Genomic DNA, 16693 nt, shown 5'->3' with positions numbered 1-16693 from the left:
ACCCAGATGCAACCTCAGAACCAGTCTCTTCAATTAATTTCTGCCCCTTGGGAATACATAAGTACCTGGGTGTGTGTTTAAATGAAATGCAGGTTCTGGTGCCCGTCTGATAAGCACAATGTGGCCTCTATTTAGTCGTGTGTGATGTAAGATATTGTCTTATAAATGACGGCAATAGCCCACAACCCTGCTTGTGCAGGCTGAAAGGGGTTGGTGGGTGGGTGTAGTGAGAATGTAGTATAGTGTCATAATTGCTGGCTGGGATGGTAAATAGGGGGTCACTGTTTCTTGAGCACAATGAGCAGCAGGGACTCTTTAACAGTCTGTTGTAGAGAGCTTTTTGTTTGCGCGCCTGTGTTGTGGCAGCCCCTGATAAGGGATACTTGCCCTGTATTGAACCATAGCATCACGTAACTCATTTACCCCTGAATTGCTGTTATCTCTCCTCAAGTCTGCTTTGTTCTGCAGACATTTATTAAGGCCATATTTAGGCTTGAATTCTGTGGTAGTTTGTCTATAATTTATTTTGCTGTTTTGTCAGCATATTCAGTAGGTACTTCTGGCAAAACAAGACGAACAAAAACCAAATAGTTTTGGAAATATCTGATTTGATTTAAACTACTGCAGCTATGCATCTTATCACTTCTTTATTCCTCTCCCATGACAAAAGCTGCTTCGTGGGTAGATTTTTCAATCAGATATACTTTAGGACACACATTGCTTTGTTTACAATTCTTTTCCCTTACATATTTGTATCATACCTTAGTCACAGCTGAACAAATTTGTTGGTGGTGACACGACAGTGGGAAAGGGAGGTAAAGCTTTGGAAAGCATTTCCTTTTTTTTCAACAGAAACCAGAGTGGGGTTTTATCTGTAGCCACTACGGGCTTCTGTTGTCTCTGTGAGAGAGTTGTGGTGGTTATGTAAATGGACAGTCAAAGTGATATACAAAGACATTGAAGTTCATCATTTTGACTTGTGTCTTCAGAATAAAAATGATCAATGATAATAAGCTAAAAGAGTTGTAAAAAATGCAATGGGCTTGTAATAAGATTGTATCTCGTTCAATGCATAGTGTTTTATCAATTAAATATTAACAAATAATTGCTGAGGAAAAATCTCATGAATAAGTATATTGTGTAGCTGAGCCTGTAATTCACAAGAAATTATGCTTTTAAGAAGCTGAATGATTTTATCACATGTATAACAGATTTTCTTTACTTTCTGAGAGGAACCTCACCATTTTCCTCACAATTGTGCGTCAGTCGTGTAAAAAGAGGAATTGTTCATTGAAAGGGTGTAACTCCTGGGGAACATCTTAGTTGCACAGTAAAGACATTGTGACCTAGCACTGTCTGATGTTGAGCTGCTGGTCATGAGGAATGAAAAGGCCATGTAGGTTAGCTCCATCTCTGTCTCTTTAATTAGGTGCATTACCATGATATTTAACAGCTCTTTTAAACAGAATATTTTGTGTTCATGCAAACACTCCCACTTTAACTCTCTTAGCTGTGTGGTGCATATATAGATGTCTTGATAATAGCATTACCTGACTGGAGCAGGTGGAGCTTTTTGAGACATTTAAGGCATTCTTTATTTTTTAATTTCTTTTAAGTAGTTGAACGTCTAAAGCTAGTTAATAAATTTATCTGCAACTCTGCTACAGCCATCGTTTGCCAAGTTCTGCCTGCAGTGTGCTTTCAGAATGAAACTCTCTATCCTTCTCTAGAAATTTATCAGACATCATAAGTTTGTTCTGTTGACCAGACAAACGAGATCTTTTATAATTACAGCTTTAGTACACACTCACTTGTACTGAGAAATGGTTAAAAATCCAGTTGGTAAGTCCAGAGTACAGTTTCTCTGAACTAACCCCTTTCAGGTTGAAACTCCGAGAACTTTGTCAGCAAACATACACAAACAATGCTGGCAAAACTAAATCAGACTTCATCACCAATTTAAAAGTCAGTTATTATATAATATCTTTAAAACCTATAAATATTTTACATTTATCATCCTTAGGATAGGTTAAATGGATTTGGAGTAGCATAGCAAAGCAGTTGATGTCTGTTTATTATATTCCCATTTAATAATTCCCAGTTCAAAATTTATATGGTGCTGACAGCCTGTGTCTGGCATTTGTGAACAATACTCATATTCCAGTAACTTTTGTCAAGACAGAAACTATTTCTCAGTAACTACTTTTATACCTTCAGTCTTGAACTTTCTGCATTGGCAAATGAGATTACACACACCTGCCTTATGTAGTCAGCTGTTCTCCAGCTTAACTGAGATCTGTTTTGCATATGATAATTAAAACCCACACCGACACAATGATATCATTCAGTGTTTTCCTTATTTCTTTTTATTCACCACATGAAGTCAGGGCTGATAAAAGATCATTTTGCTTATAGCATATTTTCATGCAACAGACTAGCTGTTTTCACAATACTGAAATGTATTTAAAATTCTTTTATGTGTTTAATTATGTAGTTTTTATTGTAATTTAAAGGTAGTATATTAAAAAAAACATCTTCTATGACTTAACTATGAGTTAACATACTTCAAATCAAGTACAAAAAATGGCTTCTAAAAAGATGCTTCCTGTCTCTTTGATTTTTTTTTTTTTTTTGCACAGATTTACCCTACCCCCAAAATAAGCACAAAATAGGAACTGTAATCACATAGATAAGCAATTGGGGGATGTTGAAAGGGTGCAGATCATGAAGTGATAAACTAACTACTGCAGTGCAGTCAATGAGTAAAGTCTTTTCTGTCTGAAGGAGTCACAGCTTGCTGCTGCTCCAAACTGCTATAAAAGCTCATTGCTTTTTGTCCTAAAGGTTACAGCTGAATGATGCCACTGTGTGCTCAGATTCCCCTATGCCTTCTGCTTTATGTTACTCCTGACCTTCTCTCCCTCACCATCTAATTTTCTAATGTAGCATAGTGAAACAGAGAGTGGGTGATAGAGAGATGGAAAAAAATAAATACATAAATCCATTAGGGAGTTTTCTGCTGCCTTACATTTTTGAAGGACTGCTATGCTGGAACTGTGTCAACTCTTGAAGCTGTTGAGGAAAAACCAAGGCGCACACACAAGAAGATGCTGCTGCAGTGTCTTACAAACATGTGGTAATTAGATTCAGAGGTGACTTTGTCAACAAGACTTGGTTGATTCATTTGCTTACCACAGCAATATCTGTAATTGAACGTGTGTGCGGACAATATGCCCAGTAACCCTAACGTGAAGAACTTTCAGGCGAGGTTGAAGATCCCTGTTCTCTGGTGATAGCAACCTGCCTCAACATGACGGTTTTCTTTGTTATTCCATTCACCCCTGGTCATCAATGACTTGTATGTAGTGAATCAAAATGTATTTAATATGTTCATGTCGTGATCTACCTGGTTGGTCCTGTATTGTATTATATAGATTTTTTTTTTCTGGTAATGAAACTGTAGGTTTCTAAAGTTGGTGTTCATGTAAAAAAAGAAAAAAATCTAGCTGACTTAAAGCATGCTAAAATGTAACATTTAGTTTGACAATTTTAAATTTTAAAAATTAGCTTAATTACATAAACTTAAAACAATCTTGCCACAGCACTAGTACAAACGCTGACCTACAGGGGAAAAGAGATCATCAGTAAGAGAGATCATCCTCAAAAAACCCACTATGTAAAAAAATATATATATATAAATACAGTGAGATTTAAAAAAAAAATTCTAAATATAAATAATTTACTCTTTTGTTACAAGAAATCTTAGCAATTACATGTAATTTGACCAAACTAAGATGATTATCTCAGATGTTCTTTTGGGTGTTTTAAGTTCTAGAGATGTAAATTCTCTGTGACTTGATAGACTAAAATTTGCTTCACTTTCACTGCTGACTGACTGTTTTGTGGCAAAATCTTTTGTGATTCCTCTATTTCTGGAAATGGGAAACTGCAGTGGTAGACGGGTTTGATCGCTCTAATTCAATATGTGTCCAATCGCATCTAGACAGTGATCTTAAGAGGCTACGGCAGCAGACTTGGTCTTCACACGAAGTCATTTTCAAGGTGGTACACAATGGCTAATAGGCTCTTAGGAGTTTTTTCAAGTCGCGTTATGAAAGGATCATGGTAACTTCATTTTCTTGTCCTGTTCCTGCACATTTGTATCAAGTCAGCAAATCCCTTCCAGCAGATCTGTTTATGTTGCTGCATGCTCCATGTACATTATCTGAACAATCAGACGGAGTGCCACACGCAAACACACTCACCAACATGGCATTCGTCTGTGTAAATTGCTAAAGCTAAAGTACTCTTATTTAAACTACAGTCATCTGAGAGTTGTCTGTCTAAACAACAGGAGAAGCTTGAAAAGCTTGTTCAGCTCTGCAATCGATGTCATTTCCTTTAGGGCTTTTTCTTTAATCAGAGCAAGGATCCAAAGGCAAAATCAGCATCTTAAAACTTTTATAGCTGTTTTTTGTGTATAGTAGCTCACTTTATACTCTGGATGCCAAGTACTGAATATGCATATCTTGTGGAGAAAATCATGACTTGTAATCTTATATAAGGTACAGAGGCTGCTGCCTCCAGGGCGTGCTACTGAATTTAAGCTTAGTATTGTGATACTCGGCCAGTAAACTGTTAAAAGGCTGTATTTTCATATAGCAGATTAACTTAATCCCTAAGATATATCCCCAATGACCTTGCCCTATGCTTTACTTCATAAATGGCTACAGGGCAGGCTTCACTTTTATTTTTTAATTTTTGCATTTACTGTAATTGTCATTCTGCAATCCTTAGCTGGCACAGCAGTCTTAAATCCTCTGTGACAGCTATGACTTTGCTGATGCTATGATGGAATTATGAAACTATTGCTATAATGATGGACCACAGCCACAGCCACAGAGACAGCCTGTCCTTTCCTCTTTTCTGAGTGATGTCTTTGCTTGTCTCAGACAGGAAGCAAGTGCACTTGAGCAATTGCTTCTGCCATCTACTCTTCACCTGATAGGCAGAAGGCAAGCATATCACATTTTTGTCAAAAAATGTCATATACAGTCTGAAGTGATACTGCTTGGTTCCCTGGTTGTATGAAGTAAACTCTGGTTAGAATCTGCACTGCTGTGTCTAGTGTGCAATCAGCCTATCTGGCTGTTATTGAGCTGTTTAATTTTGCTTGCTGTTGTATCTATGAATATTTAATGATCTCTCAATTTGTCTGGCTGACTTAAACATGGAGTCGTGGCGCTCTCGGCTCCTTTAAGTACACTTACTCTGCTGCATATTAATGAGTAAACCATGGGATAATAAAACTAGAAAATTCTTTTTTTGTGATATTTATATACAATTATTATCTTTTTACACTATGGTCTGCTGCTAATGAAAGGTAAAATGAGACCAATTTTTCAGAAAAAAACACCAAATATGAAATGATTTTGCATTTACGATCTTATTAGTTTTTTTTTTTCCTTTAAGACATATTGGTCTAATTAGCCTGATTAATTGCGTGTGCATACTTGTCTATAACACATCTGTTCAGTATTGTAGTCCTTAATGGCCAGATGTGTGGTGGATGGAGGTTAGCAGTAAAGTGCTAACTCATCTAGATGGATGCTAGTTTTGGGTGCTTGCGGCTCCTGGATCATTAACTTTAATGCTGAGGAGAAATGGCTTTCAGTTTAGGAAATGCCACCTCCAAGACTATCTTCAACCCTTAATGGTTCCACCTTTTCATTCATGTCAAGTCATCTGTTTTATTGGCCAAACAGGGTCATTTAAATGTCGCACATCCCTGGGAGGTTGTGAAGATGCCAGCTACTTAACTAAAGGCAGCTGATATAAAATTGATGGAAGTTTGTCTTCAAATTAAGTCAATAAAACTCATTTGGCATTTTTGAAAGTTTTTTTAACCCCCCAATAATGTCCCACAGTTACAACTGTAAAACGTTTCAACTTTAGCTTCATTCTTCAGGGTGGTCTTCCACAACAGAGCTATTAGTTCAGGAAGAAAAGGACCAAATCTGTGTATAGCCTTTTTTGTATTGTTGATTCCTGACAAGGATAACTCGGTCATTACTAAGAAGGATGAATCACTAACTGTAACAATAGGGATCTTTCATTTATATCTCTGTAAAGCAGACCAGTTTAATCAGGACCCATGAGTCAGACAACTTCTTCCTCTGCTTATATTGAGGAGGGGGAGAAATAAATTTTCACTGGTTTCAATGGTGCTGAGGAGATTTTCAAAAGAAAAACTTTACTTCCTCACTTACTCACCAAATAAGCTTCATTTAACAGCTACAACTTACATGACTGTGCCTTTATTCAGTGCACCTCACAGTTAAAAAGCAACTTGAATTCTTTTGTTTCTACATCATGGGTGCAGCTGCTCAGTATGCTCACCTCCTCAAGCCCTTTGTGCTTGTGACCCAGCTGACCTGGTGTTCCCACCATGGCCCCGGTAGGCCCAAACATTCACAGTAGTTCAGTATGAAAAAACCTGACAGTCTAACCTGAAGGTCCATAAAATGTACAGCAATGCTAGTTTAACAGTTATATGCCTCTAAGGTTATTTGAGGCTCTGAGCTGCTGCCTTCTTGTTTCATTATTGAAGTCACTGCAGAGACATTACACCAAATTAAATATTTAGCTGAAACTAAACAGTTAATTAAATTCAATATAGTGCATGTTTGTTGGCCTTATCTTAGCTTTCAGTGCCATTATGTTATCAGATTATGGTTGGGTATATATTCCAGCTCTACATAAAAAGCATTTTTAGCAAACATATTTTTAATAAGGATATAATGAGACAAATTTGTCATGTTTATTTTTACTCTGTGTTTGTGTTAAAGATCAATGATAGACAGAGACCAATTTGTGCTCAGTTTGAAGGTGTTTTTCTGCAGCAGTAGCTGAAGGCTTTCACATTTCACCCTGTCTCGGACAGCTTATTAAGATTCCCTATGTCTTTTTAGATAGTCATAAACCAGTCTTTACCATCTGCCATTTACACACTGACTTAAATATCCAGCTTCTCCAGAATCCATTGGGGTATTTAGTGTCTGTGTGCTAGGAAAGGGGATCTCTCACAGTGGTGATAGCAGGAGTTCACAGTTAGATGGTAGGCGATGAACTGGAATTTTAGGAGCTCCTCTTTTATTTCTCTGTAGACAAAGAGGAATGACGCTTGAGAATGAGATAGTGCTACCAGGAAAACGCATATTTTATGTATACACACACACTGGACCTTGATAGAGTTCCTAAGAATTGTGGTGTTTACTCTGCAATCATCAACTAACCAGGAACCAGGATCTTCTATTTGGTTTATGTTTAAAGTGTTTCAATCTAACCTAAGTGGCTGTTTTCCCTCCTGCTGCGCACAGATGTTCCTGACTGTATACCTCAGTAACAATGACCAGCATTTCACTGAGGTTCCCGTTACCCCGGAGACGTTGTGCCGGGATGTGGTGGACTTGTGCAAGGAGTCGGGGGAAACGGACTGCCATTTGGCTGAGATGTGGCGTGGCTCTGGTGAGTGATGATCTTATCTTTCTGTCCACTTAGAATGTAGGCTTTAAAATTTTCACAAATGCTGTTTGATTTGTTAGGTTCATTGCCAGGATGTTTGTAGACACCATCGCTTCTGAGGAAGACCATCCATGGAGATGGGCTGTGTGTTTATCTACTTTTACCTTCTTTTTATAAAGTGTTATCCCTTTTGAAATTGAGGCTGCAGTGCAAATTAAGTAGAGCCCATAATTCCTGTGACAAACATAACCTTGTATCCTGCTTTTTTCTGAGGTGGAGGGTGGTTGAGATTTAGTGTCTGGCTCATTTTTCCCCTTTGTGAGCATCAATAAGTATTCAAAATCAGAATTCAAGGAGCCAGGCTTCATCGCTGTTTCCATGGTGATCCTGTCGCAAGAGTGAAGGAAGTGCCAATTATTGTGTTTGAGTACTTCCACAAGTGGTCTGAAAAGAGATTGCAAGATGTTGAAGACCGTCTCATTTTGTAGCCATGCAGCCAGTCAATCCACTTCTGACTCCTACATTAAAAAAAAACACATATTTTGCATCAGATTTGGTTTTACAGTTATTAACAATCCTAAATTCTTAATTTATTTTGCAGTTCTACCATTATAATGGATCAGTTTCATTGGCATATACCTGACTGTGAGGGGTGGTATATATTTGCTGTGTACGCAACCGTACACGTCACTGTTTCATTACATTTGTGTGTAGTTGTTGCAAGACGACAGCAGGACAATGCAGCCAAATCTCTTGATATTGGAGGTCATTGCTAGTGGCAGCACACAGCACTTGGACTCTAAAATAGTGAAAAGGCCAACAGTGTACCAATATGTTGATAACTGTTAAGGCATGAGTGTTTATCGTTGTGCAACGGGAAGGAAAAATCATAAAGATGCCGGTAGTTGCAGACAAAATCCGGCAGGGTGCTCTTCATAACTATACGCCGTTATGGTTTCATGTTCATATTTTTCTTCACATGAACACTTCTAGCAATCAAGCCAATACTGCAACTAATGCATGCGACATGTTACCTCGCATCAATATGAGTGGCTTACTTGCCAAACAAGCACTAGTAACGTGTGGCAGCCATGATACATACATGTGTGCGTTGCTAACGGCAAGTATTTCCCAGCCCCAAGGTATCAGCACCTCTATGTAATGAAATGAGCTTTAAACTTTTTGAAGAAAATGATGAGCCCTTTGGATCAGTGCCAGCCTGAATAATTGTAAACATGAATAAGAATAAGAAAACCTTTATTAGTCCCTCATTGGGTAAATTGCTTGTATGCATCTTTCATTGTAGGTTGGACAGCATTCACAAAGCCAACAGCGCAAGCATACTTGACCTACCTCTGTCTTGTTACATGTTATGACCTTGGCTGGCTTAATATAATTAGAATGTTTCACTATTGGGTTTATGGGTGTGTTTTAACCCCGCATCCAAGCTTATAGTTCATTATGTACTCCATCTGCAGAAAGAGCTGTAGGGGAAGGCGAGAGGATGTTGGATGTACTCCAAAGATGGGGACAGCACAGAGCAGAGGTGCGATTCTTTCTGCGTCACAGCCGAGCCCCTAGCAGGGAGTCTGGTAAGTGTCCCTTTATAACAGAGTCTAACCCAACACACGGCACATTATAAAATTAAAGAAGGGGTTTCTATGGTCACTTCACCGACACAAGAGTGACAATTGAGCTAGGCTGTCCTCAGAAAAACGTCATTTGACACCAACATAATAAACTCCAGAGATGCCTGAAGCCTTTAAATATACAAACATTTCTTCATTTAAGGACATTTTCATGAAGTCTTTTCAAAGCTGTGTCTGAATCAGACCACCTCTTCTGTCTGCACTGAGGTTTAGAAATAAACCGCATAACCCTACCTTTATGCAGGAAATTCTTTTATATCAGCAGGCTTCAAATCCTTAGAACAAGCCTTATTTAGTCATACAGTTGGAGAAGAAACAGAAAACGGCCTATCCTAGTCACACTGTCATAACGCTTTTACTTTTAAGTTTTCTTGGGCACATAAAAAGTCCAGTATATTGGTCCTATGCTATCCTCTCAGACCCCAGTTGCGTAACTAAGCCCTTTTACCCCTCACAGCTTGAGTCTAGCCCAGGGATTAGATGGCTGTTTTCCCTTCCTGTTATCTTAGGCTGGTCTTGTTTCCCACAGTTAGTTTAACTCTTATCGGCCATTTCAGTATAGTTATACATTACCTTTTTCAGAAAGAATTAGATTTTTTTTTTAACTATTTCTATCGTGCGCTTTTTAGATATTGGAATGCTGTTGTGCTCAGTGTATTTATAATAGTAGCACTGCAGTTTATTTAATGTTTACTCCCTCCTGATTCTCTGCAGGCATGTTGCTCTTCACCAGGAAAGAATTAAATTTGTTCTCTGCTGAACTGAAGTTGCTAAGTAACCTTACAATTAATTTCACCTACTGAACTTAACATGTTCAGCAAATGCTCATTCAACAGCGTTTGACAGTATTAAGAGCGCATTCAGTATATCAAGGTTTATCTCAAAACCATTATGTAAGATAAAGGACTTTAGTTCTGGGATAGACTCCTCTGTCAAATGCCAGTTGTATGGTTGGCTTCATGGGTACAGACACAGTTTTGGACCCACTCACAGGCGATTATGTATTAGGTTAAATCCTGAGATTATTGCAAGTCACAAAGAGTGCCGATCCTAGCTGTCTTTGATTGAGGGCCAGGCTAGTCTGCGCTGTTTTTAAGTTTTATTTTTTATGTTGCACTCCCTTCCCTGAAGCAAGTCCAGAGAAACTAGTGCACTTAAGTACGTGTTATCATGTTTGTCTGAGACACTGATGGGTAAAAAGCCAGGAGGAAGTTCCAGTCATTTTTCACAGCTGTCTGAATGCCAGTGGTTTACACACACTGCTGTCTGTTGGTTTGAACTAAAATGGACAAAACAGCTGTCTTAGTTGAAGTACTTCAGCAGATCGTGATATCTGAAGTCATCTCTCATGTTAATTACTTAGGTGGGTCAAGAGGCTCTGATTCAAAAAGAAATGGAGTAAGGGGTCCTCCAGACAGAAGGCTTGAAAACGGGGTGAGTGCTTGACTTTCTTCTAGACAAAAAGTTCAAACAAAGTATGCTAAATGACTTTTTATCACCAACAGCACATTATCCATATCTAACAGAATTGATATTTTTTATATGTGTGTCTAAGCAGAGCAAAAAATTGATGATCTTATTTCCTCATTTACAGGACATCTGATTTGATAAAGATTAAATCACAATATTTTTCTATGGTTTATTTCAGATTGTTTTCCTTCATGGTAGAAAGGGTCATGTATTTAATGTTAGTATGAAGTCTGTGTACCTGGTGGGTTTTTGATGTATACATGATAAGCAGACTTGATTAATTTAGTTCAGTTCAAGTCCGTTCACATACCCTAAAGCAGGAGTGCCCAAGTCTGGTCCTCGAGCGCTACCATCCTGCAACTTTTAGATGCAACCCTTCTCCAACACACCTGAATCAAATGACTGGCTCGTTACCAGGCCTCTGCAGAGCTGAATGACATGCAGATGACATCTGATTCAAGTGTGTGGAGAGGGGTTGCATCTAAAGGTTGCAGGATGGTAGATCTCGGGGACCGAATTTGGGCACCCCTGTCCTAAAGTACCTTGATGTAAATTATAACTGATTCAGTGCATCATAACATGAACGTGACTTTAATATTAAAATTTTAAATTATTTATCCATAACTCATAACAGCATACAACTTGGTCCTCTTTTGACGATTGAATATGAAGGGGAAAAGTTTTTTTTGCAATATGTGTCTTCTTTCATGTGTTAACAATTTTCATGTCCAACATCAAGGTTACATTTTACATTACTGTGAACAGACTGCCCTCAGCTTCTGTACCAAGTGAGGATGAATGTGTTTATATTTTGTTCTTTGTTCCCCTTCTTTCCCAGGTGGCAACGCCTCGAATGGACATGACGCTGGCTGAGCTGCAAGAGATGGCTGCTAGGCAGCAGCAACAGATAGAAGCTCAACAACAGCTCCTCGCTTCCAAGGTGCATAAAATAGTGCAAGATGAAAGAGGAGAGAAGGTCCAGTAAAGATGGAAGGGTACAAGAGGTGTAGGGGTTGAGTGGTAGAGATGAAAGTAAAAACCAGAATAGGGCAGGGACAAAAGTAAACATCACTGAAAAACTGGGTTGTCATTATAAAATGAGGGTTTAGGGCACACAACAAATATCCTGAAATAAGTGGGGTGCACTTTTGAAATTGATCACAGTGAGAATGTATATGGAGGCTTTGAAAGATATTTGAGCTGGTTGCAAGACCAGTATTTAAATATGAGAAGTATGAAGACTTCCTACCTTCGGTTCACTGTGTAGGGCTTGTCTGGTTTTTATAGGATATTTTTCTCTAACTCATTAGTCACAGCAAGGAAGGCATTTATCATAAAAAAAGTGAAACCCAAAGTATTTGAGTTCTTGATTAGGCACCTCTAAAACACTTTCATCCAGAAATGTAAAAATTAAGATTACTTTTGAAACCTAACAGTTGGCTTTCTCTTTATTATGTCCTGGTGCATGGCTCAGGTTATAATTGCAAGCCTAGGAATGTGACTTCCAGGCAGTCACACACACTTTGCACACAGGTCAAGTAAACAAACAGGGATTACTTTCAAAACACATGACCTTAAATTCCAGAAACTTGATTGTGCTCATCCTGAAACTTGTTCTGGAAAAGCGAAGCATGTCAAAGTTCAGGACAAATGACTGATTTGTGAAAGTTACCGTGGCTCTATTATACTAATTTCATGCTAATTAATTTTAATATGCGAGTCCACAAGGGCAGGAATTATTCAAGCATTTTTCACAAACACCTTTATGTATTTTATATCGATCCTCTCCGTAGGCCCTCAGATCAGCCTCTGCTTAAAACAAGCAGAATGAGACTCTTCCGCCCTGAGCCCCGCCTCCCCCTGATGCGTTCTGCCTCTGATTGGTCAATGGTCAGTAGTTGTGCAGGCAAACAGTTTTTGTCACAGAAACACTGGCAGAACTTGTAAACAAACCAAAGTAATATTAATACTCAGTAAATAATGTCAACACAAAACATACAGCCGCACATGTTCGAGCCAGAATCAGACCTCGAAAATGAGAGTGAGCAACTCCGCAACCTGCAGCAATGAGTGCTGCAGGACGTATCTGTTTGGTAAATATGCTGCTTACCAGCTATAGCCCAATATAACGTTTTTCGCCGTCCTTCACTAGCCTTATATATTTGTACAAGCCCCTGTTAATAGGTGTACATGAGGCAAATGTCCCACAATGCCAACAGAGGTAGAAAATGTCTGCTGCCAAGATATAGATGAATGAATGAATGAATAAGGTAAAAATGCTTTTTGCTAACACATTCACGCACTGATATAATATAGTTAGCTGTATTTCTTGCCACCCTTGCTAAGCTAATCTTTAGGGTTAGAAAACTGGGAATTATTTACCATGATAATTTGCTGACAGTGGAACTACTGTGAATGCAAATTTGTTCACTGTCATAATATTTTGATATAAAGTAGAAAGTGAAAATGATCTGAGGCGATCAGTTTGCCTTAAGTATTCCTCTCCAGGAGTTTCCTGATCTGGACGGGAGCTACATTGGGTTCCGGCTGGATTGTTACATTTGTGGCATCCCTCCAAATACATCTATTGTTTCACGTGGCTTACCAGCTGGGTGTTTTTGGCCTGGTTGTTATGTTTGTGGCATTTCCATCTACAGTGTTGATCGCTTACTTCCTGGTCATTGTTATATGTGTCTTATCTGCTGGTAGCAATCAGGTAAAGTAAGTGTGAGTTAATTCCTTTAGTTTGATCGTTGCTCACACACCAACAATCACAACAAAACAGCCAAATTATTCGTTTTTACTTACAGCTTGTGGCTCAGGATTGGAAACGCGGTCCTTGATTGTAGGAACAAACCCTCCTTTCAGGTAAAGTTTGGTCGCAACTCCCTTGTTGTACCGACCCTTATTCACCCAGCTGTCTTAGGTGAAGTGCTGGTCACAAATACAAAACGCTGGTGCCATTCTGAGGCTGGCTCCTAAAAACAAACCCTATCCATTGTTGTCTGTTGTTTCCTTTGGGAATTTGAACAAATGTTGCTTTCCCTCACAACCGAAAAAGCATGTCTTGGGTGACATTTTGACATGGAAAACATTGTAGTGTCCATGCGGTGTCTTCAACCTTACACTGAATAGTGAAGGTGGACGTGCCTTTCTTCTCATGAGCGTGCACAACCTGTGGTAGCAAACAAGTCTTTGTACTTCTATCCCCAACACATTTAACCAGAGTTCATAAGGTAAAGTTTTTCCCCGTGACACCTTCTAGCTTCATAGATTTATGATTGCTCATTCAGGGGTGTGTTTTCTCACTTTTACTCCTTACTTTTGTCTGCAGGAGCAGCGGCTGCGCTACTTGAAGCAACAGGAGCAGCGTCAGCAGCAGCAGGCCTCTGAGCAGGAAAAGCTTCAGCGCCTCCGAGAGAACATCGCAAATCAGGAAGCTCGGCTCAAGAAGGTCAGGGCCCTCAAGGGCCAGGTGGAGCAGAAACGTCTCAGCAATGGCAAACTGGGTGAGCTCATTGTATTTTATTACTGAAATTAAGGATATGATTATTCAGAACAAAATGCATACTTGTGAATTCATATTTTCATTATATTCTTTTAAATTTTCTCTCACCTCTCCATGATCATCACACACAATCTCTTCGTTTCCAGTGGAGGAAATAGAGCAAATGAATAACCTGTTCCAGCAGAAGCAGAGAGAACTAGTGATGGCTTCCTCCAAAGTAGAGGAGCTCAGCCGACAGCTGGAGTTACTTAAAAATGGCAAAATGGACAATTTCCATGACAACCAAAGCTCAGTGGCTGAGCTAGACCGCCTCTACAAGGAGCTGCAGGTGTGCAGGAGAAAAAAAAAAAAGACAATTTTGTTTTATGTGAGCACAAATATCAGACTGACTTTTTTTCTTTTTTCATCTGTTTCTGTCTACAGCTGAGGAATAAGCTCAACCAAGATCAAAACTCCAAGTTGCAGCAACAGAGAGAGAGCCTAAATAAACGCAACATGGAGGTGGCGGCCATGGACAAACGGATCATTGAGCTCCGAGATCGGCTGTGGAAGAAGAAGGCAGCCCTTCAACAGAAAGAGAACTTGCCTGTAAGTATTAGCAAACCACAGCAGACTCAAAACTTGTGACAACTTTTTCATCTGTAACAATATTTATATATACAGCAAACTCGAAGAGTTGCTCTTGATTAAAACTTCCACTACTGGCCTTAAGCTTGTTACATACTCCGCGAGAAACGAGAACTTTGTTCTTGAAGCCACAAAAACAAGAAAAAAAAGTTGTACTCCTATCAAATCATACTCCACTAGAAGCTTTGTCCGCAACGGGTCAAGGATTCCTGGAGGGATGTCTGTGTTTATGTGCAATGAACAGTTTACCCGGGGATTTCATACTTAACTAGAAACTGCTTTGGTGGCAGGATGGGATTGAGGACGCAGAGGTGTCCGTGTCATTATATGCTACATTTGTTGTATTATTTTCATACTTTCTTACCACCTCAGTCACCTGTTCATTGAAGTTATCTGTTCATCCTCTCATCAGCAGAATTGTGGATGTGCCAACTTCCCGCTTTAAGGTTTTCCAGGTTAACTAGGTTTTCCGGGTTGCCCAGCTCAACTGTCCGACCAATCACACAATACTTCTCGAAGCCCCACAAGAAGTTCTGCTCTGCTGATGCATCGAGAATAAGCCGCAAGATGTCCCCAACCATGTCTGTGAGAACAAAATGAATCGTGCTGATCTGTCTGCAGAGTTGCGGACTCTGCATCGGTCTGTCTTGGTGAAGAATGAGCTGAGCCAAAAGGTAAAGCTCTCGATTTACTGGTCAATCTATATTCCTACCCGTACCTATGGATAGTGACCGAAAGAACGAGAGTGCGAATACAAGCGGGCGAAATGAGTGTCCTCCGCCGGTTGGCCGGGCTCTCACCTTAGAGATGGGGTAAGAAGCTCGGTGTTTTGGTAGGGACTCGGAGTAGAGCTACTGCTCCTCTGCATCGAGAGGAGCCAGAAAATTTGGCTCGGTCACCTGGTCGGGATGGTCTGGTCTGGACGCCTCCCTGGTGAGGTGTTCCTGGCACGTCCCACCAGGACGAGGCCACAGAGAACCCCCCCCCCTTCAGGATCACCCAGACGAGCTGGCATATGTGGCTGGGGAGAGGGAAGTCTGGGCTTCCCTGCTCAGGCAGCTGCCCCTGGGACCCGACCCCGGATAAGCGTTTGTGGATGGATGGATGGATGGATGGATGGATGGCCCAGAGAACAAGAAAAAAAGTCCTTGCGGAGTATGTAACAGATTTTAAAGTTGTTGTATCTTTTTTTTTTTTTTTTTTTTTTATCCCCTAAAGCCTGAAGTCCCCTGGCATTCAGAACTCAGCCAGGCCAACGTAAGGCTACTTCAAATTTATGTTCTCTGTTTGGGGAAAAAAAGGAATCAGTTCCTTTCCAGTTTTGTCTGGTTTTTTTTTTTTTGTTTTTTTTTTTTGGTTTTTTTTTTTTGCTCTGGTCTTCTTTCTGAGATGGCTTTTGGGGATGGATTTGTTATGATCATAAAATAGAGTTTAACTAAGCTTACATTCCTACTTTTTCACTCAGCTGAGTTTTCATTTGCCAGAAACAAGTCTTGAAGACAGACAGGAATGTCTGTAGAGATGCTATCTTTCTTGGCAACACTCTTAACAGAAACAATAAAAGTTGAATGACCAGTTTCTTAAAGACACATCACCATCTTAGAACAATGATAGCTTTCTTAAATTCATATTATGATATTCAAGAATATATAGAAAGAATAAGTGCTTATTGAAAATCTACCAGCTGAGTGGTATAGTCTTGGTTACTGGTGGAGTTTGCTGCCTGGTGTGTCCTTGCTCCTCTGTTCCACTTTCCTGGAGTTGTTTTGTACACAGGTTCCCGTGGGACTGTAAATAACAGTAAACAGACTTGTTTATGAAACAGCATTTGAAGAAGTAACAGTTACTTCTGCACTTGAGATTATGTGCTTTTGATGATAGAGCAAGGATATGAAAGCGGTAATAAATACAGCAT

General features: G+C 39.6%; 1 protein-coding gene across 3 annotated transcripts in view; it reads left to right on the top strand.

Moving 5' to 3' along the window:
* Window positions 1-16693, top strand: part of LOC121656019 (apoptosis-stimulating of p53 protein 2-like) — a 28175-nt gene that overhangs the window by 1981 nt on the left and 9501 nt on the right. For all 3 annotated transcript variants that reach the window (XM_042010979.1, XM_042010978.1, XM_042010977.1), the window contains exons 3-9: window positions 7380-7527; window positions 9003-9116; window positions 10537-10607; window positions 11482-11583; window positions 13978-14152; window positions 14298-14479; window positions 14575-14739. In XM_042010979.1, coding sequence (XP_041866913.1) covers window positions 7380-7527; window positions 9003-9116; window positions 10537-10607; window positions 11482-11583; window positions 13978-14152; window positions 14298-14479; window positions 14575-14739 — 957 coding nt within the window. The remainder of the gene's footprint in view (window positions 1-7379; window positions 7528-9002; window positions 9117-10536; window positions 10608-11481; window positions 11584-13977; window positions 14153-14297; window positions 14480-14574; window positions 14740-16693) is intronic.

This window comes from Melanotaenia boesemani, chromosome 16 (assembly GCF_017639745.1).
Source record: "Melanotaenia boesemani isolate fMelBoe1 chromosome 16, fMelBoe1.pri, whole genome shotgun sequence".
NCBI lineage: Eukaryota > Metazoa > Chordata > Actinopteri > Atheriniformes > Melanotaeniidae > Melanotaenia > Melanotaenia boesemani.
The sequence above is the reverse complement of the archived record's forward strand: the minus strand, read 5'-3'. Positions and strand labels throughout refer to the sequence as shown.